The sequence below is a fragment of the Heliangelus exortis genome, chromosome Z (assembly GCF_036169615.1).
Source record: "Heliangelus exortis chromosome Z, bHelExo1.hap1, whole genome shotgun sequence".
In the NCBI taxonomy this organism is placed as follows: Eukaryota; Metazoa; Chordata; class Aves; order Apodiformes; family Trochilidae; genus Heliangelus; species Heliangelus exortis.
Window position 1 is genome coordinate 2,877,415 of NC_092454.1, and position 24,032 is coordinate 2,901,446.

Here is a 24,032-nt window from a genome sequence, read left to right on the forward strand (position 1 = left end):
CCCCCGAAGAAATTGGGATTTTCAGAAAAAAAATAGCCTCAAAGACAGAGCTGTGAGGAGTGGATAACCTCTGGCCTGATAGTGGATGGGAAGCTGGGGGTCATTTCTTGGGCCTCTGGCACACGTTGGACACGGAGAGAGCATCTGTCCTCCATCATCAGGTGCTGCATAGGGACACCTGTAGTCCTCCATATGAAAGGGAAAACCCACCTTGACCTAAGTTGCTCTGAGGATGGCATTGCTGTCCCTGTGGAGCTCCTTCTATAAGTCCCAAACTATCTGCAGATCCCTTTGGAACATCTTCGTGGTGGCACTGAGCACAGGAGCTCAGTGTAGGATGGTGCAGCTCAGATCCACCTGCAAGACTGTCCTGCAGTCTCTGTGACATCTTTCTCCTCTTTCCCCTGGTGCAAATCCAGAAGAGCATCAGGTAAATCCCTGGAGACAATCCCTGACTGCCTCAGGACAGAGAGGGACTTCTGACAAAGGCATGGAGTGATAGGACAAGGAGGAGGAGTTTAATGCTGAAAGAGGGGAGTGTGAGATGAGATTTTAGGAAGAAATTCTTTGTTGTGAGGGTGCTGAGCCCCTGTGCCAGGTTTCCCAGAGAAGCTGTGGCTGCCCCATCCCTGGCAGTGTCTCAGGTCAGGTTGGATGGGGCTTGGAGCAACCTGGGCTGGTGGGAGGTGTCCCTGCCCATGGAAAGAGGTTGGGAAGGGATGAGCTTTGAGGTCTCTCCCAACCCAAACCAGTCTGTGAAAAAAAAAATGCTTTACCCAGCCAAACCCCCCCAAAAGCATCAAATCCATCTGTTCAGCTCCAGCAAGGTCTGGTTGTAGCCAGCACCCTGTAATTCAAAGACTCCTTTGGACTTCCCCTTTGAGTCCAGGCATGTGAGGAACTTCCCTTGAAAATTTTTCCTTGTGAACTTGTGCATGCATGGACAGTGGGGTTATCACACATGTGATTTCATCTGACTCTGTAACGACAGCATGGGGGAGTTTAAAATGCAACAGGAAATACAGTTGTGAGGGAAATTAAGGAAAAAAACAAAAAAAAAAAGTTGAAAAAAAAGTAATCTCAGCCCATCATCCTGAATGCCTCTTCACATCATGGGAGAGATGCAGACAGACTCCAAACACCATCAGCATTTTTGGGTTCCAGATGGAAAGTGCCTTGGGTTCAGGCTGGGCCAAACCAAACAGGGCTCTCTGTACCTGGCAGAGCTTCATTTTCTCCTCCTTTTCCCCTATTTCTTTTTTTTTTTTTTTCTTATAATACTTTGAAGGGTCATCCCTCTACAACCCCCCAGAGGGGAGAAGCTGGGGATCTCTCCCAGTTTCCTTAGCTGGTGGTGTGATGCAGCCCTGATCCTGCCCTCACCCCCTGGCCAAGATCCAAACCCTGACTCCAGCCCTGGTTATTTTTGAACCCTGTGGCTTTGCAGCACTGCATGGAAGGGGCAGTTGCCAATCCCATTATAAACCTCATTTCCAGCTCAGCTGTTTTAAATCGAATCAGGCTGTGAGTTGGGGTGGGTGCCTGGTCAGCTGAGACCTAGGACTTGCCTTGCTCAGTGGACGTGATCCCTCAAACCCCCTCCTTGTTGGAGAAGTGTTGGTTGAAAAAAATTAATCCTGTTGATCCCTGCTTTATTTCTTTTTTTCTTTTTCCATGAGTTTCAGCCGAGCCATCTAAGCAGTAGTTTTTTGTTTCCTTCTTCCAGGTTACACCTGTTTTGTTTGGGTTTTTTTTCTGTTGGTTCTCCACCAGCAGTGACTATATTTACTATATATTTTGGTGGACCCCACCAATCTGTGGGTGAAGCTTTGCAGGGTCAGGACTCAGCTGACAAGTCTTTCTACCTCTCCAGAAGGTCAGCAAGGGCTCACAGAAGGAGCTGAGATACAGGGGAGAACTGAATCCCACCCCTGATTTTCAGTTCAGTGGCTCTGTTAACTTTGAGTGATGGATAAAATGGTCCCCTAAAGACAGAAAGTTACCTCTGGGTATTCCTTGCTTGGGCCACACTGTAAGGTTATGCTTCATAAATTACCTGTGGTCTTCAGAGAGGTCATTAGTTGGTTGGTTTACTTAGGAGAAGGTTGGGTGGAACTCTCATCTCCCTCCCTTGAGTGTCCTCCTCTCTGAAGCAATTCAGAGAAGCTTTGGCTGTCAGGAAAATGAGCACAGAATCATTGAATGGTTTGGCTTCTGAAGGACCTTGAAGGTCATCTGGTCCAGTCCTCAAATTCTGGAGTCACCAGGAGGAGGGGGATCAGAGCAGATCTTAAGATAGACCCAAAGTTTGTATGTCCTGGCTGTATTTTTGACCAGGGCATTGTGATAGGATGAGGGGAAGCAGTTCTGAGATAAATGAGGGGAAGGTTTAGTTTAGATATTAGGAAGAAATTGTTTGTTGTGAGGGTGCTGAGCCCCTGTGCCAGGTTTCCCAGAGAAGCTGTGGCTGCCCCATCCCTGGCAGTGTCTCAGGTCAGGTTGGATGGGGCTTGGAGCAACCTGGGCTGGTGGGAGGTGTCCCTGACCATGGAAAGGGGGTGGGAATGGATGAGCTTTGAGGTCCCTTCCAACCCAAACCAGTCTGGGATTCTTCATCTGGATCAGGTTGCTCAGAGCCCCATCCCACCTGACCTGGAACATTTCCAGGGATGGAGCATCCCTGATGCTCTCCCTCACGTCAGCAAAGGATGAGGGGATGTGCTGTTCACCCTAGCATCCCTCTGTGATGGAGCTGGAGCTATAGGTGACTCTGAGGAGACACTCATGTGGGGGAAAAACTGGGTGGATTCAGTCCTCTCTTAGGGACTTGAATTTTCAACCTGTGTGGGGGTTCCCTGAGGCAGCACTGCCCAGCCCCAGGACTTCTGCCCATGGTACAGATGATGGGGTGGTGGTGCTGGAGGGGCCATGCTTTTTTCTGGCCAGCTCACCATCACAGCACAAGATGCTCTGCAGAGGCACCTCCCGTGAGCACATCACTCTGAAAGGCACTTTATGTCCACATGGGAGCTATTCTGGCCTGGCCATAGCAGAGGAACTCCTGTACTTAATGCTCCAGGAGACTTAAATGGCAATTAAAACCAAAGGCTACAAAAGCTCTCACGAGATCCAAGCAGAAAATCACATTTTGAGTGGTGCCAAAGCAAAAGAAACACCCATGGGGCTGCAAGCCTGGTGAATGCCATGGTGGTGGAGGGCAGGGTGCAAAGGGAAAGGTGAGGCCAAGCTTGTGTCCTGGGGCTTAGCCAAAAGCAAAGGGAGTTTTAGAGACAGGGTTGTCCTTGGGAGAGGTAGATTCCTGTCACTGCCCTGTGCAAAGTGTCCCACGTGGTGGGGCCAGTGATGGTCACGTCTTGGCCAGCGCATGGGGATGGAGAGCGATGAGGTTTGGAGAGGTGGTGGGGACCAGCAAAAAGCTCCCCCAAAACAGGGCTGTGGGTGACTTGGGGGGATGCCCAACCATGCTGCAAGGAAGCTGAGGAGGGTCTGGAGGAACAGCCTTGCAACTTGGGCCACCACCAAGCTGAACCTCCCCATCCCACTGCTTCTGGAGCCTGCCCGTACCTGCTCCTAAGCTGATATTAATCCTGCTCAAACACTGCACCACCTTCTCCTCCCATTGTTTTCTGTACCCCACACCCAGCACCAAAATAGAGATAACCCCCCCCTTCCCCACCCTCCCACCATGACTCAGGCTGGCGAGGAGGCCCACATCTGCTTCTGATTTAACGCCCTAACGCTCTGACCCTTTTCTTCTTTGCTTCTTTTTTGGTGGTTTTTCCCTCCTGGCGAGGGTAGGGAGAGGGTCAGGGGAAGGGAGAAAAAAAGAGGGGAAGCTGGTTTGCCATCCTTTACCCCTTGGGTTGTATGGGGTTGTTTTTTTATTTTTTTAGGAGCACCCCAAAAAAAAAAAAAAAAAAAAAAAAAAAGTAATTTTTCTTCTCCTGCAGGCTGGTGACAGCCTCGCCCCGAGCCACGTCCAAGTCCCTCACAATCCTGTCCACTCCAGGGGGACACCAGCCAAACCAGTTTTCCGTGGTTAAGCTGGGCACATTTTTCCACCATGGGGTTTTGTTGGGTTTTTTTATTATTATTTCTTTTTCTCTCTTTTTTAATGTGTGTGTGTGTGTCAGGAAGCAAACCCACCCAGCATGTCCGCAGCGTTCAATAGGAGCCTTTTTTTTTTTTTTTAAATTCCTTTTTTTCTGGCTCTGGAGAAAAGCAGAATGAGAAGCAATGAAGGGGCCTGCTTCTTTATCCAGGTTTGCTCAGAAATCACCTTTTTGGGGAAAGGTTGTTTGTTTTTTTTTTTAAGGATGTGCTGGAAGGAGGTCCCCACCACCAACAGGCTCATGACTGTGCACCATAGGAATGCAGCCATATATATGTATCTCCTATATAATCCTCTATAGCAGGGGCTGGGCAGCTTGCACAAGGGGGTGGCTGTTGGAGGAGGGTGGCAGAAATGCCACCAACATTGTCACATACCTCGTGGACCCTCACCCAGGACACATCAGAGATGCTGGAGCACCCAGCAACCTGATCTTCAGTGCACCTCTGGTAGGGATTTTCCTCCCACTCTCTTTATTTTTGCCTCTTTTTAGGCTTTGAGTTTGATTTTTTTGTTTTGTTTTGTGTTGTTTTTCACTTGAAGCATGAGTGAGTTTCCCAGGGGGACTGGAAACTCTTCTCTTCTGCTTGATTTATCAGGATTTCTGCGTGCAGACAGACACAGACATGCAGTGGGTGTCCATATGGATCCATAGGGAGGGGTGATGCTCACTTAGCATCATTTCCTCTCCCAGAGACACCACATTTAAAAGTCCCCCCAGAATGCTGGAGCATGGCCAGGAGAGCCTCAAGGCTAATTCAGAGTCACTTAGAGAGGGACTGCTGATGGTTTCCAAGAAAAAGCCCCATAACTAAGTGGATCTTGAGCATCTCCAGCCTTGCAGAAACCACAGCAGAGAGGAGCAGAAGGGACCTAATGCCCAGACCACTCTCCCTTCCAGCTCCAAACCTCCAAGGAGCTGCTTGGGTTGGTGAGTTGTGACCATCCTCTAAAGCCCTGTCCCACAGGACCTCCCTGGACACTGTGGTCAATTAATTTCCCCCTGGAATTTCCCCTCCACCCTCTGGAGCCAGGCTGTGCCTTCGACGTAGCTCCACTAATTTCTTCTCTGCATTTGACCATCCATCACTGGGGATCCCCCTTTGCCAAAACCTGCTCATCACATCAGATGGGACTCAGATTCAAGTTGCCACCCAGAAGTGACCCAAAGCTCCTGATTCTGGAGATTTATATAAACTCTGAAGCTGGGAAGTGTGCTGGCTAATTAAAAAGAAGCTAGAAAGAAGAAAAACATGGCCCTTCAATTATAAGAGGCATTGAAGTCTACCCTGGCCCTGCCAAAGCTCCTGTTTGGATTTATCTGGGGCTCAAGAACTGATTTAAAGGAAATAGGGGAGCCATGGGGCTTGGTTCTGGTGGTCTGATGGCATCTTCTGAGCACTGACCCTGCAAAGCTGCTGGGTGGCAGGTCCCTGTAGGCTCACCCAAACCCAAGGTGCTGATCCAACAAACTTCATAACAGCACCTGGGAGCTCATTCTAAAATGATGTTCAGGAGTGACCCAGGAAGGGGGAGACTTTGGGGTAGATCTGAGGAGGTGCTGGGGCTTTTTGGGTGATTGCCATGGTGGGTGATGAGTGGGAGGGGAAAGAAATGGAGGGGTCAACTTAAGCAGCAAGCCCATGGAGGAGTTGAGGACAGGAAAGCATGGCCTGAAAAATACCCCATGGGCTTGGGTTTGGCTCCTGGTGGTCACAGAGCAGCAGCAAATTCCCATTACAATCAGTAGCACCCAACCCCCTCACTGGGGGAGGATTAGATTCAGAATTTGCAACTTCACCAGATTTGTGTCTGTCCATCAAGTTGGTAAAGAAAAAGGTGTAGCTGGGCTGGAGCTGACCTCCAGGGACAGATTTGTTGGGAGCTGCATAATACCTGCTGCAACCTTCAGAAATACCCAAGGATGGATTCCCAGGGGATACAGGAGCTGCCTGTGCCTGCACACCTGGGGGAGTGAATGAGTATCACCTATAATCAGCTTAAACAAGTAATTCCTTGTGGGACTTCCCAAGTGATGTCTTACCTGGGAGGTGCAGCAGATCCTCAGTTTTGTCTGGCTAAACATCTGTATGTATTTGGGAAACTGGGGAAGATCATTCAAATCAAGAAAAGGTTGAATATATCCTTGTAGGGACTGATGGACATGCTGGAGGTGTTTCTCCACCATCTTTTGGTTTGGATTCCCTGATGGGGTTTCAGGTGAAGATGATGGCCTTGCTTATAGGAAAGTAATATTTCCAGCTCCTAAACCTCAGTTTTATGTAGTGTGTGTAAATATCTATGGTTCACATGGGCTCAATTTGGTCAGATAGAACACACTCAGCCAGATGTTGATACAGGTGAATCCTTGTATGCCCAGGGATTTTGCTTGGGGATTGGGATGAATATTGAAAAGGCCAGGAGGCAGTGGAGACTAAAGGTCACCCGTGTGATCTCAACCACATGAATTAGATCATCAACCCCTGTTTGACTTCCAGGGCTCTTCCTTCAGGTAGGAACCATCTCACCCATCTTTGGCTCTCTGGGTGTTGGCCAAAAAAGGGTTGGGTTGGTTCTTTGGCCATCCCTCTCCTCCCAGCATCAGTGGCACTTCTCCAATGGGTGTCAGCATTGCTGGAGCTCTGAGTGGCCACCGTAGGCAGTCCTGGCACTGCCACCCTCTGGAGAATCCCCTTAAATTGTTCTGACCTGCTCCATTTCTGCAGCCACTCCCTTGCCAGGAGCCATCTGGGGTGATGCCACCTCTGCAGCCACCCACAAGGGGTTTTCCCCATCATTGCTGCAAGCAAGAACTTTCCATGGCCAATTCTCTGCATCTTTTCTCACCAAGGCACCCTTGCCTGCTTTGCCCAGATCCAAGTAAAATCCATGGGGTTTTTTTGAGGAGGCATCCTCAGGTTCCCCCCTACAACATCTTTAGGTCTACAAAGTGGCTCATCTCCCTTAAAAAACATGATGTTCTCCTTGGGGAGGGAGGCAGGGCTTTTTCTTCTTCATTTTGGGCATCTCACAGGTTGCAGTGATTGAAAGGTGAGGAGCAGTCTCAGCCCCACCTTCCTGCCAGAGGGGAGGAACATTAAGTACTGGGGTGGGTGGTATAATCTGGAGACAAGATGTTCAGAGGGGAGGTGTGCTTAAGGAAATATTTGCTTTTTATTGAGCTTTTGTCTTTCTTTCTTTCTTCTTTTTTTTCTTTTTTTTTTTTAATTCATAAATGAAAGGGAAAAAAAAAAACCCCACACCACTGCCTGCCTTTAAAATAGGCTTTTAGGAATCCCAAGTCCTTGGTTCCAAATTGGAGTGAAGCATTTGGTCAAAGGGATGGAGTTGTCTCTGTGGTGCTGGCATTGTAGAATTCTAGGATAGTATCATGGGATGGTTTGGGTTGGAAGGGACCCTAAAGCTCATCCATTCCCAAGCCCTTTCCATGGGCAGGGACACCTCCCACCAGCCCAGGTTGCTCCAAGCCCCATCCAACCTGACCTGAGACACTGCCAGGGATGGGGCAGCCACAGCTTCTCTGGGAAACCTGGCACAGGGGCTCAGCACCCTCAAATTCAACAATTTCTTCCTCTTTCATCTTGAAACCCTTCCCCCTCATCCCATCCCTCCCTGCCCTTGTCCCCAGTCCCTCCCCAGCTTTCCTGGAGCCCCTTCAGGCACTGGAAGGTGCTCTAAGGTCTCCCTGCAGCCTTCTCTTCTCCAGCCTGAACAACCCCAACTCTCTCAGCCTGGCTCCAGAGCTGCTCCAGCCCTCCCAGCATCTCCAGGGCCTCCTCTGGACTCACTCCAACAGCTCCACATCCTTGTTATGGTGGGGGGGTCCAGGACTTTGGTTGGGGTGTAAGCCTAGGTGGCTCTGCTCAGGGACGAGTGAGTTGCTCAAGGTCACAGAGCAATAGGAGATGTGAGAATGGAGCCCCAGCATCCTTAATTTTCCCCAAAATAACAACACAGCTATGGAACAGAAGCCATCAGTCACCTATCCATGTATCCCATGAAAAGCAGCTGCAATATTTTGACAGATGGGGGTGGTCTCACCTGCACATCTTATTTGCCAGATAACGAGGCACAAATAAACCTGGGAAAAAAAAACCCAAAACCAGCATATATTTATGGGTTGGTGGAGGTAGCAAGAAGTTTACATAAACAGGATCATGTGTAGATGCAGGTGAAGAGCACCAGGGAGGGATGGAATTAGTGGCAGGAAATAAATCAGGATGGGGAAAGCTCTTGCTGATTCACTGCTGACCTTTTGGTATTTGAAGGGGGCTTAGAAGAAAGGTGGGCACAGACTATCTAGCTGGGCTTGGAGTGATAGGATGAGGTGTGCTGGGTTTCAGCTGAACGTGAAAGAGAGAAGGAGGAAATTTTTCATAAGGAGGGTGGTGAAACACTGGCCCAGAGAGCTGGTAGATTCCTCATCCCTGGAAGCATTCCAGGTCAGGTTGAATGGAGCTCTGAGCAACCTGGTTTAGCTGAAGATCACAGAATCCCAGACTGGTTTGCGTTGGAAGGGACCTTAAAGCTCCTCCATTCCCAAGCCCTTTCCATGGTCAGGGACACCTCCCACCAGCCCAGGTTGCTCCAAGCCCCATCCAACCTGACCTGAGACACTGCCAGGGATGGGGCAGCCACAGCTTCTCTGGGAAACATGGGACCTCAGCATCCTTCCTGCTCACTGCAGGTGAGTTGGACTACCTGACCTTCAAGGGTCCCTTCCAACCCAAATCATTCTGTGTTCCTCTGACTCCCAGCTCCTACCAGTGATGCTCAGCACCCCAAATCCAGGTCCAGCCACCTCAGGGATGCTTTTGTGGGATGTCCTCATGCTCCAGGTGTAGAGTTCAGATCCCTGCTGGGGCTTTGTGCCTGCAGAGACCAAGCAACAAGATCTGGCCATGGAGAGATGCTCAGCCCCAAGCCATGCTCCATGTCCAGGCTGGGTGATGGGAAGAACTGGAAAAACCTTCTTCTTTCCCTGGTAAAATGTCATTCTGACACCAGCTGCAGGCAGAGATTCCTTCAGGTTCCTTCCTACATCCCACTGAATGCAGAAGGAGCACAGCATGGAGAGGGAGGCAGCAGCTTTCTGGTCCCCAGATTGTCCCCAGGGCACCCTCTTGGCTTTGGGGTTTCCCTTCTGAGAAGAAGGGACTATAGGCACCCCAAAACCAAATCTAGTCAGAAGCAAGGAGAAGGTTGAGGAATGCACATTTTAGGACAAAATGCTCTGAGAATCTCTGTGCAAATATTTAAATATGCAAATATTAAAATACAGGCACATAAAATATGGAAATATAAGTATATTAAAATATACACATATAAAATACATGCATAGAAAGTGTTTTCATAAAACTGTAGCTATATAAATCTTTATAAATGTATTAAAATCTATAAAATATACATATTCATATATACAAATAATGAAATATTTAAAAAGCTGCATGTTCTAGTAATGATGCCACAGGCATCAGCACGCAACAAAGGCCAAAAATTGTCATCTCCCAGCTAAGACTCAAGCTGTGAAATGTTGGATGGAGTTGGATGGGCAGGGGGCATCTCCAGCCCTGGTGCAGCCCTGAACCATTGCACAAGCCTGGGCTTTCCCTGGCAGCCTTTTATCTCCTCCAGGGCATTTTCAGTGAAAATGAGGAAGGAGGTGGGAGAGGGAGATGCTGATGTGAAGCCTGCACAGGTCTGCTCCTGCTTGGGAGAAATCCTGGGACCCAGAGGCAGGATCCTGACCCATCTCAGGGCTGGTACAGCTTTCAGAGGGCTCTTCCAAGTTGAAGTTCTCCTCCATTTTCCCTTCTACAGATGGGTGGAGGTGATGGGCATGGAGGTGGAATGAATCCAGAGGAGGCCCTGGAGATGCTGGGAGGGCTGGAGCAGCTCTGGAGCCAGGCTGAGAGAGTTGGGGTTGTTCAGGCTGGAGAAGAGAAGGCTGCAGGGAGACCTTAGAGCACCTTCCAGTGCCTGAAGGGGCTCCAGGAAAGCTGGGGAGGGACTTGGGATGAGAACATGGAGGGATGGGTCAGGAAAGGGTGGTTTTAAGCACCATCCTGCCCCCAAATTGAAGGATTTTCTCCAAAAAAAGAGGAGAAACATCTCCCCTTTCCTCCAGCTGCATCCCCTGGCAGAGCCAGCCATGTGCCTGCTCTCCTGGATTCCTGTCTCATCTCTCAGGGTCATTCTTTTCTAAATGGGCCTTTTCATGGCAAGAAAGTAATGAATGAGTTCTCAGCGTGCCCATAAATGCAATGTTTCAAGATGTCATCTGCAGAATACATTTATTTTCGGTGCCCCCTCCGCCCTTCTCCCTGTCCCTCCCTCTCCCTGGTTTCATGTAACAATGCTGTAATTTTCTCTTGATAAAATAGGGTTGGGGTGGGGGTTTTTTTGGGTTTTTTGTTTTTTTTTTATTCCTGCTTAACTCCATGTGCTCCACTCATGCCTGCCCTGGTGACATTTGTCACCCTCAGATGCTATTTTTAAGCCTGTTCTTCTCCCACCCTTGGCTTGGAGAAGGAAAAAGGGGGGGTGGAGGAAGGAAACCATCAGCATCAGCACACTTCCAGCCTGTGGCCATTTACCTCCCCGGGGGCATGGGAGCCAGAAGGTCATTTCTCAGGCTCACTGAGCTCCAGAGCTGTCAAACCACCCTGTGAGGTAAAAAAAAAAAAAAAAAAAAAAAAAAAAGAATTCAAATGTATGCAAATGAGTGGGCTGCTTCTCTTCCTTCCTTCCCCCTTCACATTTAAATGACATGAATCACCTTCAATTGGCATCCTGGAAAGTTATCATCTTCCCCAAGTGCTTGGGTTAGCAGAGCCACATCTGGAGAGGAGCAGGAGGGGAAGAAGAAAGGAAAAAGATCCCATTTCCACCAAAAAGCAGCTGTATATCATTTTAGCTCATCTTATTTTAATTGTCGGGTTGTTTTTTTCTTTTTGTTTTTTTTCTTTTGTGCTGCTGAGTGAATAACCCACAAATTAGGGAGGAATCCATAAATTTTAGTGTCTGTAAAAAGGAAAAAAAAAAAAAAAAAAAAAAAAAGAGACACACAAAACACAAAAAAGCACTTTATGAAAACAATTATCAGGGTAGTCTGATATTCTGCTTTTCTGACTTTGCATTCAGGGCAGTCCAGGGAGGAAAGATCCAAACAGGTTGGGAGGACAACACATTCCTCCAAACAGGGAGCTCCTGTACCACCAAACCCTCCTTCCAACCAAAAAGAAAGGAGCAGGAGCTCAACACAGCAATAGAAATTTAATTGCTACACGTTTACTATTACAGATGCAAAGCCTGGAAAAGGAAATGAGCTTTCCCTCCCTGGCTCGGGGGTTATTTATTATCTGACACACACACTTAGAGAAGGTATGGGATGGTGGTTTGATTTTTTTTATTCTTTTTTTTTTTTTATTTCTTGTGTCACCATGGTATGGGATGGTGGTTTGATTTTTTTTATTCTTTTTTTTTATTATTTCTTGTGTCACCATGGTATGGGATGGTGGTTTGATTTTTATTTTTTTTTTTCATTTCTTGTGTCACCATGTTTTTTTTCTTCTTCATTTTGGCCAGCTCCATCCCTGTTTTCCAAGTCAGATTTGGGATGGAGCTGGTGGGGTTGGTGGAAGAACGTGGGTTGTTAAGGTGTTTGAGCTCAGCACAGGGTAATGAATCAATTTGTTTCAGACAAGGGACATAATTAGCGTGGAGATAATGAGCACACCAGGGGATGCAGGGCTGGAGCATCCTCCCTCAGATAAAAATTGTCACCGGATGGAGGACCTCGGAGGGGTGGAATTCCTGTGTCTCTTCCACATCTCTGAACGTGGGGAGGTGGCTGGGGAGGACTTCCCATGGGGGGGTGCCCCTCCAGCCTCTCCCCTGAGCCTTTTTAGTTCAGTTTGTTGCCCATCCTGGCATTGTTCCCACCCTTCCTGGGATGTTCTCCATCTCAGCCGCGCCGTCTTCCCAAGGCTCCCACACGGGAAGGGTTGGGAAATGCTGATGAGATGTGGGGGAGATATCTGCAAGGTTTTGGCTGGAGATTGACCCTGCAGAGGGAGGAGGAGGAGGAGGAGGGAGGTGACATTCCTCTTCCCACAGGAATGTTTGCTGCAGAGTCTGGTCCCCTCCCCAGCCTCCTTCAAGGGTCACAGGTTTGCTGACCAAGGTGAAAGAAGGATTTCCCTGGAAAACCTCCAGGCTCCTTCCATCCCCAGAGGATGGAGACAGGTGGGAGAGTGGGAACCAGCCCCTATCCAACAGACCACATCCTCACAGCTGGGGGATGGGAGATTGGGAGGCAGCCCAACCAGCATCCAAGCAGGGAAGGACTCTCAGGATGGATCCCAGGAGCAATGCAGAGGTGGGAATTGTCACCTGCCTGATGGTCTCAGCCTTGTGGAAAGGGCTTGGGGTGAGGCTGCAGTTTTACTGAGCTGTACCCCGGGTTCTTTTGAAGATTCTCTGCTGTGGATTGTCTGTCTGCAGTGGGGCCACCAGCTGGGGCAGGTAGAGGTGACACTGCATGGACTCTCTGTGTCCTGGGGCTTTCCAAAGGGTTGGTGCATTCAAAATCCTTCTGGCTGTTTGATGCCTCCTGTGTGCCTGATGGGATTAATGCATCCCTTGCCTGCTGGAGGAAGTTGTCCTCCTTGCCTGGGATTTCTCATGTGGAAAGGCTGCTGGAGCCATGTGAAAGAGGAAACATCTTGCAGATGAAAAAAAAAAAAATCAAAAAAAAAAAAAAAAAAAAAAAAAAAAAAAAAAAAAAAATCGAGCTTTCCTTTTGGGTGTGGGCTTTTTGCTTCCGAATTTCCCTTTGAGGGTGGAGCTGCTCTGGCAGAGTGTCTGCCAAATGCAGAGGGCATTTGATACCTTGCTAACAAGTCCACACAGGATTGGGAACAGAGCAAGCTCAGCTCCTGGGAGAAGATAGCAGGCAGCCACCTACCTCTGGCCAAGCCCTCATCTCTTGGTGGGGTTCCTGGTTGTCTTCCTCTGAACTTTTAGGTGACACACAACTCCTCACTTGCCTCCTGCATTCCCAGATCCCTCAGGAAGACATCCCTGTGTGGGCTGGCCACGTGCTGAGATGGCATGGATGAGCTTCCAGGCATTCCAGGAGGGCACAGAACTGGAGAACTGCCCCGTCCATAAGCAAAGAGCCATGGCCAGGAGTCACTCTTAATTTGGGACATCAAGTTGTACCAGTGCCAAAAAATAATTGCATAGGTGAGATGGGCACTCCCTGGCTCATCTTGTTGAAAGCCATGTGGGTGCTGGCACTTGGCAGGGTGGAGCAATGGAGCATCACCCTTTTCCTGACATAGCTCCTGGCGTGGCAAACCCAGCGTGTGCCTGGAAAGATGTTGGCACTGAGAGGATGTGAAAGTTAACCTCGTGGGGAGGGAACTGTTGCACAAGGCGCCTGGGAGAGGGATGTGAGAGAGAGGAGGGAGTTTGTGGTGGTTCTGGAAAGGGAGCAGGAAAGAGAAGGATGGAGACAAAGCAGGAGACATGTGGAGGGGAGCAGATGTGAAATTACAGAGGACCTGGAAGGAGTTGGAAGGTGACATGGAGATGCAGTGGGAAAGTGCAGGTAGGAGGTGATCACAGATGTGCAGGTGAGGGAAGGGAGAAAAGGACACTGAGAGAAGACAGGATCATTGTGGAGACCTTCTAGCAGCCTTCCAGTGCCTGAAGGGACTCCAGGAAAGCTGGGGAGGGACATTGGACACAGGTATGGAGTGACAGATGAAAGGAGAATGGTTTCAAGCTGAAGGAGGGGATATTGAGATGAGATATTGGAAGAAATTTTTTGCTATGAGAATGGTGAGACATTGGGATGGGCTTCCCAGAGAAGCTGTGGCTGCCCCATCCCTGGCAGTGTCTCAGGTCAGGTTGGATGGGGCTTGGAGCAACCTGGGCTGGTGGGAGGTGTCCCTGCCCATGGAAAGGGGGTGGGAATGGATGAGCTTTAAGGTCCCTTTCAACCCAAACCAGTCTGGGATTCTTCAGCTGGATCAGGTTGCTCAGAACCCCATCCCACCTGACCTGGAATGTTTCCAGTGATGGAGCATCCCTGATGCTCTCCCTCATGTCAGCAAAGGATGAGGGGATGTGCTGTTCACCCTAGCATCCCTCTGTGATGGAGCTGGAGCTGTGGGTGACTCTGAGGAGACATGGCAGGGGGCTTGGAACTGGATGATCCTTCAACCCAAACCAATCTGGGGTTCTGTTGATTCTACGATCAGGACCCCCTGCTAATTCCTTACTGTCTGTGTTTTCTCCTAGGGCACTAAATGAGAATATGGCCAATGGCATTGAAGATCTTATTGGGATCCCCTTCCCAAACCACAGCAGTGAAGTCCTGTGTGGTTTAAACGAGCAAAGGCACGATGGTCTCCTCTGTGATGTCATCCTCATCGTACAGGACCAGGAGTACCGGACCCATCGGTCCGTCCTTGCTGCCTGCAGCAAGTACTTCAAAAAACTCTTCACTACTGGCACTTTAACAGACCAACCCTATGTTTACGAGATTGACTTTGTCAAACCTGAAGCACTTTCTGCCATCCTGGAGTTTGCCTACACCTCGACCCTCACCATCACCACCTCCAACGTCAAGCACATCCTCAGCGCTGCCAAGATGCTGGAGATCCAGTGCATCATCAACGTTTGCCTTGAAATCATGGAGCCCAACAGAGAGGTGGAAGAGGAAGATGACAAAGAGGACGAAGACGACGAGGAAGAGGAAGATGAAGAGGAGGAGGAAGAGGAGGAGGAGGAGGAGGAAGAAGTGGAAGATTTTGTCAATCAGGACAACCTCACCGACGTCCAAGAAGTCAGCTGTCACCAAAGCCCTTCGAAGTCTGATCTCACCGAAGAAGCGTACACAGAAGCACCTAAAGACTTCCCAAATCACTACCCAGCCAATAACTCCTCGGGGCACTTGGGTGTGATACGAGACTTCTCCATCGAGTCCTTGCTAAGGGAAAACTTGTACCCAAAGGCAAACATCCCAGAAAGGAGACCACCTCTCTCTCCTTTCACCCCCAGCTTCTTCCCCCATCTATGGAACGGCGATTTCAGCTCCTTCGCGCAGCTCGAGGAGCCGCCAGTAGACAATGGCCCTTTGGATCTGGTCATCAAAAAGAGGAAAATCAAGGAAGAGGAGGAGAAGGAAGACCTGCCTCCACCTCCTTTCCCTAATGACTTCTTCAAGGACATGTTTGCCACCACCCCAGCAGCTCCCTTAGGCCACATTAAGGCGGAGACCGACTATAGTGCTTATCTCAATTTCCTAAGCGCCACCCAGTTTGGAGGAGTTTTTCCCCCTTGGCCCCTGGAAGAGGAGAGGAAGATCAAGCCCAAGGCATCCCAGCAATGTCCTATCTGTAACAAAGTCATCATGGGAGCTGGCAAGTTGCCCAGGCACATGAGGACCCACACGGGAGAGAAACCCTACATGTGCAATATCTGTGAAGTCCGATTTACCAGGTGGGCAGTGGCTGGCCGTGCAAGGAGGGTGGTGGTGGTGGTTGGAGGGGTCACGTCGTGATCTTTGGCTGATTGCTAAGCTAAACAACCTTTTTTTCCCCCAAAAAAAACAACAAAGAAAGCAGGGCAGGATGTCTATCCCTTTGGAAATAAGAAAAAAGGAGGAAGGGAGGGTGGAGGAAGAAAACGAACCTACTGATTTTTGGGTGGGTTGTGGGTCACACCCACAACTCACTCAATCCACTGGACAAGAGCTTAAATAAGCAACAGGATATTTTCAACCCCACCGTAGTTGACCACAGCTGGGCCAGAAAGAGATGGGAAAACAGATGGTCAAAAAGCCAAGGAGGATTCATCTCCAGTGTCCTCGGAGATGCCTTGAGGTGGGAGGGCCATTTAGTTGTGGGTTGTAATTAGTTTGGGTTTGCAAATTTTGGCAGAAGTGGGGACCAAAACCAAGTTCCACATGTTTAGACATGACAGTGTCTGGGCTTTCTGAGGCTGGAGTGGTCCTAATTTTTATATGTGAGTAGAGAGTTAGGGATTGGTCTCTTTTCCCAAGGAGCAAGTGATAGAGCAAGAGGAAACAGCCTCTAGTTGTGCCAGGGGAGGTCTAGATTGGAGCTTGGGAAGAATTTCTCCCTGGCAAGGGTTGTCAGGGCCTGGCCCAGGCTGCCCAGGGCAGGGCTGGAGTCCCCATCATTCCTGGAGGGATTTCCAAGCCCTGGAGATGTGGTGCTGAGGGCCATGGGGCAGGGGTGGCCTTGGCAGTGCTGGGTTAAGGGTTGGACTGGGTGATCTTCAGGGTCTTTTCCAATGTAAATGATTCTGTGATTCAACTCCCTAAACCTTGGCCATCCAAGAACATGGCACCTTGACTGTCCCTGTGGTCAGCAGAAAGGGATCAGCACCCACAGAGAGGTAGATGAGGAAAGGAGTTGAGCAAAGGTGTCATCCCTGACCACACTGACATCATGCAGGGCTTAGACTAAGGCACCAAATTTTAGCTATCTCAGGACCAGCTGAGAGAGCTGGGGTTGTTCAGGCTGGAGAAGAGAAGGCTGCAGGGAGACCTTAGAGCACCTTCCAGTGCCTGAAGGGGCTCCAGGAAAGCTGGGGAGGGACTGGGGACAAGGGCAGGGAGGGATGGGATGAGAGGGAATGGCTTAAAGCTGAAAGAGGAGACTGAGATGAAATTTTAGGAAGAAATTCTTTGCTGTGTGGGTAGTGAGACACTGAAAGAGGTTTCCCAGAGAAGCTGTGGCTGCCCCATCCCTGGCAGTGTCTCAGGTCAGGTTGGATGGGGCTTGAAGCAACCTGGGCTGGTGGGAGGTGTCCCTGCCCATGGAAAGGGGTTGGGAATGGATGAGCTTTAAGGTCCCCTCCAACCCCACCCAATCTGTCATCCTCTGCAGTTCAGTGACACCAGCCCCAGCATGGGCTGCTCCAAGCCAGATGCCACCAACCAGAACCTCCTTCTGGTTACAGTATTTTTTCCTTCCCAGCCTTTCCACCTCTCTGCATCTCAGCCAAGCCCATGGTGATAAAAAATTGGAGCAGGTGACACAAATCTAATGCTGCAGCTCATAACCCTTCTTTGGAAGGCTGAGCATGGTTAATCAGTGAGCAGAGACAAATAGAATCCTGGGCTTGCTCTTGCTGGAGATAATTAATATCTAATGAGTACAATCTTTACCATAATAATAAAACTTGCTGACAAGAGCATGGGTTTCCAGCTCCTGGCTGCGTGTGAGAGTGAGAGCCCTATCAATCTGGGAAGGGCAAATGGGAGGAAAATAATATGCAGAGTAGGGAAAGGAGAGCTCCTGACAATGGATGGACACCTGGGGTGCTCCTCCATTCAGCCTGGCTTTTCTTCTCCCTCCCCTGTGATAATATCCCCCTGGAAGTTATGCAGATGCTGAGGATTTGACCTGAAAAATAAATTTCCATCACAGTCAGCGGGCTCACACTCAGATTTTGCAGGGGGAAAAAAAACCCCACTGCCTGGGGTTAATTCCTTCCAGTAGGAATCTGGAGAAGAGAAGGCTCCAGGGAGACCTTCTGTCATCCATCTGTGACCTGAAGGGGCTACAGGAAAGCTGAAGAGGGATTTTTTATTTTTTTTTTTTACAGGGACTTGTAATTGGGTGGCACAGATCCCTAATTGCATCCCTGATGGAAAAGGCATCCCTAATTCCTGCCAGCAGGAATCTGGATTTGGTTCCTGCTGGTGCTGCATCTCCAGGGTTGAGCTGGGTGGTCACCCCTGGACAAGGGGGTTCAGAGTGGGCTCATCCTGGTGTGTGTGGCTGCATCCTTCTGGATGAAGGGACCACCTGGCCAGCCCCTTTCTGTTGTCCCCATCTCCTGAGTGTGACATTGAGGGTGCTAATTGCTGACAAGGACAGAGCTTGGCTTGACCCATCACCAGCACCTTCTCTGTAATGGGAATAATGGTGCTGAGCCCTCCCAGGGGGCTCCCAAAGCCCTTTACAGCATTGTTGGCTTCATTTGGGTAAACTGAGGCACGGAGGGATATTGGTAGTGACTCACAGCCACTGCAGAGGTTAGCAGGAGGGTTCAGGTGGGATTTCAGGTATCCTAATCCCTCATCCAGGGGGGTTAAATCCGTTTCTTGCAGGTGAAGAAGTCCACTCAGAGATGGTCTGGTGTGGCCATCATTAAACCAAATGACTTCAACATACCCCCTTCCCCCCCATATGCTTAACAGCTTCTAAAAACAAAGCACAAGGATAGGAAGAACTTGAATCCAAGAAAATTATCCCACAGAGAATCAGGACTAACCCCATGGTGTAGTTTCCTATCATCCCTTATGAAAATGAAGCCATCGGTTCATGAGCTGAGGACCTGGAGGGGTTTTGTCTTTTTAACACCCTGAGCAGAGTGGGAATTTGAAAACCATGATTGATTTTTAAAATGCACTTGATTTTTTAGGATTGTTTTGGTTTTGGTTGGTTTTTTGTTGTTGTTGTTGTTTTTGTGTTTTTTTGGGTTTTTTTAACAGCATTTTTAGCATTCCTCTTAACTTGAGAGCTCTCCTTTAGGGGAAAGTGGGGTGATTGAGATGTAGGAGGAGATCTCTGCCAGGCTTCCCTGAATGCTGCAGCTCATGTTACATCTTTTGCTCTCAGGGATAATCTCATCCTTCCCAAAATCATCAGGCTTGCACCCACGAGTGGAGCCTTCACCAGGGAGATTTTTTGAACCCAAACAGTCACCCCACAGGGAATGAGGGACCAGAGGTTCCCAAATGGGATTTCTGGCTTCATCACTCCTTTGCATTAATTTTCTGTTCAAGAAACTGTGAAGGAGCAAATTTACTGGAGAGGGGGGGAAGAGAGAAAAGAGATTTTCCCTGGGTGGGGAATGCCCCAACCTCCTCATCAGTGGGATCCCATATCCCATGGTGAGGAGCCCACATGCACCTGGATCTGCTGCTCCCCACTCCTGGGGCCAGGTGATTGCAGGAAGCAGGACTTCATTTAATAGCTCATTAATTATTATTATTTTTTTTAGCTTAAATAAGGGCTCCTCAGCGTCTAGTCTGCTTGCTAAACCATTGGATAAAACTGCAAATATTCCAGCTTTTTTTTTTTTTTTTCCACCAAGACTAACTCGGGGAGCTCTCAAGGAGAAACTGTTCCAACCAGAAAGGTTAACGTTGTTTGTTCCAATTATTTGTGTTGTGACAGCTCACAGAGCCCTAATCACTCTCCTAATGCAATTCAATTCAGGTTGTTCACACACATAGAGCTACTTTCTCCTTTGGAAGAGCCTGCCAGCCCAGCTCCCATCCCTCAAAGCCTCAGTTTCCCATCCCTCATCCTCATGTGGATGCTTCACTGCAGCTGAAGCATCTTATCCTCCCCTCAACTTCTGGATGAGCTTGAAGGTCCCTTCCAATTTGTCATCCAATGTGTCTTTGTTGTGAGGGTGCTGAGCCCCTGTGCCAGGTTTCCCAGAGAAGCTGTGGCTGCCCCATCCCTGGCAGTGTCTCAGGTCAGGTTGGATGGGGCTTGGAGCAACCTGGGCTGGTGGGAGGTGTCCCTGACCATGGAAAGGGGGTGGGAATGGATGAGCTTGAAAGTCCCTTCCAATTCAACCCAGTCTGTCATCCTCTGCAGTTCAGTGACCAGCCCCAGCATGGGCTGCTCCAAGCCAGATGCCACCAACCAGAACCTCATCACCATGGGATGTGGGATCCCACTGATGAGGAGGTTGGGGCATTCCCCACCCAGGGAAAATCATAGAATCATAGAATTGGCTGGGTTGGAAAGGACCTCAGAGCTCATCAAGTCCAACCCTTGATCCACTCCCACTGCAGTTCCCAGCCCATGGCACTGAGTGCCACATCCAGGCTCTTTTGAAATATCTCCAGGGCTGGAGAATCCACCCCTTCCCTGGGCAGCCCATTCCAAGGTCTGATCACCCTCTGGGTAAAGAAATTCTTTCTCATGGCCAACCTAAACCTCCCCTGGCACAACTTGAGACCTCTTGTGCCCTCTTGTCTTGCTGAGAGTTGCCTGGGAAAAGAGCCCAACCCCCCCCTGGCTCCAACCTCCTTTCAGGGAGTTGGAGAGAGTGATGAGGTCTCCCCTGAGCCTCCTCTTCTCCAGCCTCAACACCCCCAGCTCCCTCAGCCTCACCTCATAGGATCTGTGCTGGATCCCTTCACCAGCCCAGTTGCCTCCTTTGGACCTGCTCCAGGACCTCAATATCCTTCCTAAACTGAGGGGCCAAATCTCTTTTCTCTCTCTCCCAACCCCCAGTAAATTTGCTCCTTCACAGTTTCTTGAACAGAAAATTAATGCAAAGGAGTGATGAAGCCAGAAATCCCATTTGGGAACTTCTGCTCCCTCATTCCCTGTGGGGTGACTGTTTGGGTTCAAAACATCTCCCTGGTGAAGGCTCCACTCGTGGGTGCAAGCCTGATGGTTTTGGGAAGGATGAGATTATCCCTGAGAGCAAAAGATGTAACATGAGCTGCAGCATTCAGGGAAGCCTGGCAGAGATGTCCTTTAGCTGTCATAAAATCATAGGATATCAGGGGTTGGAATGGACCTCAAGAGATGATCCAGCCCAACCCCCCTGCCAGAGCAGGATCCCCCAGGAACAGATCCTGGTGGGTTTGGAAAGTCTTCAGAGCAGGAGACTCCACAACCCCTCCAGTGCTCCTCACAGGAAAGAAGTTTCTCCTCATGGTGAGGTGGAACTTCCTATGTTCTACCTTCAGCCCGTTATTCCTTACTGCTATTACTGGGCACCACTGAAAAGACAGGAAAAATTTAAAAAGTGGTAAAGCCATAAAACCTTCCATCATCTGTCCATCCTACTCGAGATGCTGGTGGAGCAGAGAGGATTGAGTTTCACCCTGTCGATGGGTGATAACCTGAAAAAAACCACCACTTTTTGCCTGTGTTTACATTACAGAGTCCTGGCATGTTCTGTGTTTATTAGGAAAAACGATCCCTTTAGGTTAAACATTACATACAGACTCTTAAATTATGTTCTAGGTGGGGCTGGGAGCTCTGGGTTTTATTAACATTTCCCAACACTTCACAGAACAATCCCCTTCCCTTCATCTCCTCACCACCTCACCCCCTGTTGTCCTTTTGGGGTGAAATTTTCCCTGCTGCTTTGCCTGAGGCATTTGGAGGGGAAATAAGTGCAAACCTCGGGATAAAAGCATCTGGGAAAATTTCAAAGTTGGGATTTGGCCCCGGGCACGGGCACCAAAAACTGGTTCAAGATGCAAGAAGGGCCAAGGGGTAGAAGTTGGAGCTCCACACTAGACACATGAGCAGCCATCCTAACCTTGCACGTTTTGAGGGCAAAAATAGATTTTTTTGAGTGGTTTTTGGTTTTATTTGCACGGTCATATATATTTTATATATGATGGTAATGACATTACTTCATATATTCCCCAAGCTGGGAAGATATTTTTGCTGCTTTTAGATGTTCTTCTTAAATAAAGAAGCATGGCCAGCAGGTCCAGGGAGCAGATTCTCTCCCTTTACAGCACTGAGACCTCCCTGCAGTACTGGGTCCAGTACTGGGTCCAGTACTGGGTCCAGTTCTGGGGTCACCAAGGAGATGGAGCTGTTGGGGTGAGTCCAGAGGAAGCCATGGAGATGATGGAAGGGTTGGAGCAGCTCTGGAGCCAGGCTGAGAGAGTTAGGGTTGGAGAAAAGAAAGGTCCAAGGAGACCTTGGTGTGGCCTTCCAGTATTTAAAGGGGACCTAGAAGAAAGATGGGGACAGACACTTTATCAGGGCCTCTTGTGACAGGACAAGGGGTGATGGGTTTAATATGAAAGAGGAGATTCAGGCTCCATCTAAGAAATATTTTACATTGAGGGTGGTGAGACCCTGGCCCAGGGTGCCCAGAGAGGTGGGAGATGCCCCATCCCTGGAACCATTCCAGGTCAGGTTGGATGGGGCTCTGAGCAGCCTGATCCAGTTGGAGATGTCCCAGGGGTTGGACTGGATGGACTTGAAAGGTCCTTTCCAACCAGAACCGTTTGGTGTATCTGTGAAAAAACAGAATGATGTTTGTAAAGAAATGCTGTGGAACTGGGAATGATGCTGTTCCATGGCTGTGTTTGAAAACCTTCTCCAAGTTGTGTTTGAGGCTGGATGTGGATGGAGAAGGTGGAAGGGAAGGACAAGTGGGTGCAGAGCAACTGGGTGCTGCCTGCAGCTCTGCCTGCCTCACCCTCTGAGGGTGCTTCAAATGGAAAGCTTCAAAGGAAAGCTCCTGAGACACCCAGTGGTCACTGTAAGGATAAAAGGAAAGGAAAAATCACCTCCAAGAGGGATTTTGTTCAAGGAACAAAGAGGGAAGTTGCCCTACAACCTCCACTCATTTCCAGATCTGCAGGCAGGAATCTAGCAGTACATGTTCAGATACTCATGCATGTCTCCTGGGTTTATCCTAGAGGGCTTTTTCCCTCCATCTTGGGCTGTTTGGGATTTTCCTGACACGGAGGGTTGGGTTTGTGGGTAGCTGCTGTCACCCCATCCAGGAGAAGACAACTGCAAGTGCCAGCCCACAAGAGCATCCACACCGCGGGGCAGCACCACGGCTGGAAGCCCCAGGATGAACTTCTCACCTTCCCATTGCCTTCTGTGATCCAAGCAGCAATCTGAACATCTCACCCCTTCCCAAAGCTAACCCAAAGCTAACCATCCCCCTTTTTTTTCTTTTTTTTCCTCCCTTTTCCAGGCAGGACAAGCTGAAGATCCACATGCGGAAACACACCGGGGAGCGGCCCTACCTCTGCATCCACTGCAACGCCAAATTCGTCCACAACTACGACCTGAAAAACCACATGAGGATCCACACAGGGGTCCGGCCCTACCAGTGTGAGTTCTGCTACAAGAGTTTCACCAGATCCGACCACCTCCACCGCCACATCAAACGCCAGAGCTGCCGGATCACCCGGCCGCGACGGGGACGGAAGCCGGCGGCGTGGCGAGCGGCCGGTTTGCTCTTCGCTCCCGGAGCACCTCCTGTGGAGATGATGCCCCCAACCTTGGAGGGGATGAGTGGCCACCTCGGCACCACGGCCATGTGCCTTCCTGGCCCCAGCCCGAAGCACTTTTTGAGCGGGGCCAAGACCCCCTTTAGCCTCCAAGAGCTGGAGAGCCAGTTGGAAGAAACCCAGATGAAGCTCTTCAGGCGAGCCCAGCTGGAGATGGAGAGGAACGCGGGCATCTTCGCCTTCGCCTTGGGCCACAATGAAAACCTTGCTGCCCAGCCTTTCTTCCCTCTTCCTGATCCTTGGAGCACGGGGTTCAGTGGCTTGGCAGGGCTCGGCCATATGGCCCCCATCTCGGAGGCGAGCAACTAAACCTCCTCCTGCTCCCACCATGGGTCCACTCCTTTCCCAGCCTCCTCCTTTGGGGTCCCCACCCGCCCTTTCAAATCATCTGGATCCCCAGAAGCTCTCCATCCCCCTCCTGCCATGGGTGTTGGAGGGCTTGGGGCACGGGGACCTCCCCAGGGTGGGTGGGTGGGTGGGTGGGTGCTGCTCCCCGTGGCCATCGGCACTTTAGACTCAACAATGCACTTGGCTTTGGGGCCACGGGGCATCCCCTTCCAACTACTCCACCACTCACTGCTCTCTCCAGGAAGGCCAAAGCCAGGACTGCTGCTTTCTTTAATGCTAAAAATGTCACTTGCCTTAGTCCAGGGCATGGCCATCACCAGGAGATGGCTCTTTTGGGGGAGGTGTTCCCCATATTCCACCCACGGGGCCGGCTGGACACCGACAAGCCCTCCAGACTTGTTTTGATATGTCACATTCCTTGGACCTTTTGGTCAAAAGGACTTTTTTTTG

General features: G+C 49.8%; 1 protein-coding gene across 4 annotated transcripts in view; it reads left to right on the forward strand.

Moving 5' to 3' along the window:
• ZBTB7C (zinc finger and BTB domain containing 7C) overlaps positions 1 to 23,698 on the forward strand; it is a 171,309-nt gene extending 147,611 nt beyond the window's left edge. For all 4 annotated transcript variants that reach the window (XM_071730707.1, XM_071730708.1, XM_071730709.1 and 1 more), the window contains 2 exons: positions 14,465 to 15,667; positions 22,916 to 23,698. In XM_071730707.1, the coding sequence (XP_071586808.1) occupies positions 14,481 to 15,667; positions 22,916 to 23,543 (1,815 nt within the window). In that variant the 5' untranslated portion in view covers positions 14,465 to 14,480 and the 3' untranslated portion in view covers positions 23,544 to 23,698. The remainder of the gene's footprint in view (positions 1 to 14,464; positions 15,668 to 22,915) is intronic.
• The last annotated feature ends 334 nt before the right edge of the window (positions 23,699 to 24,032 follow it).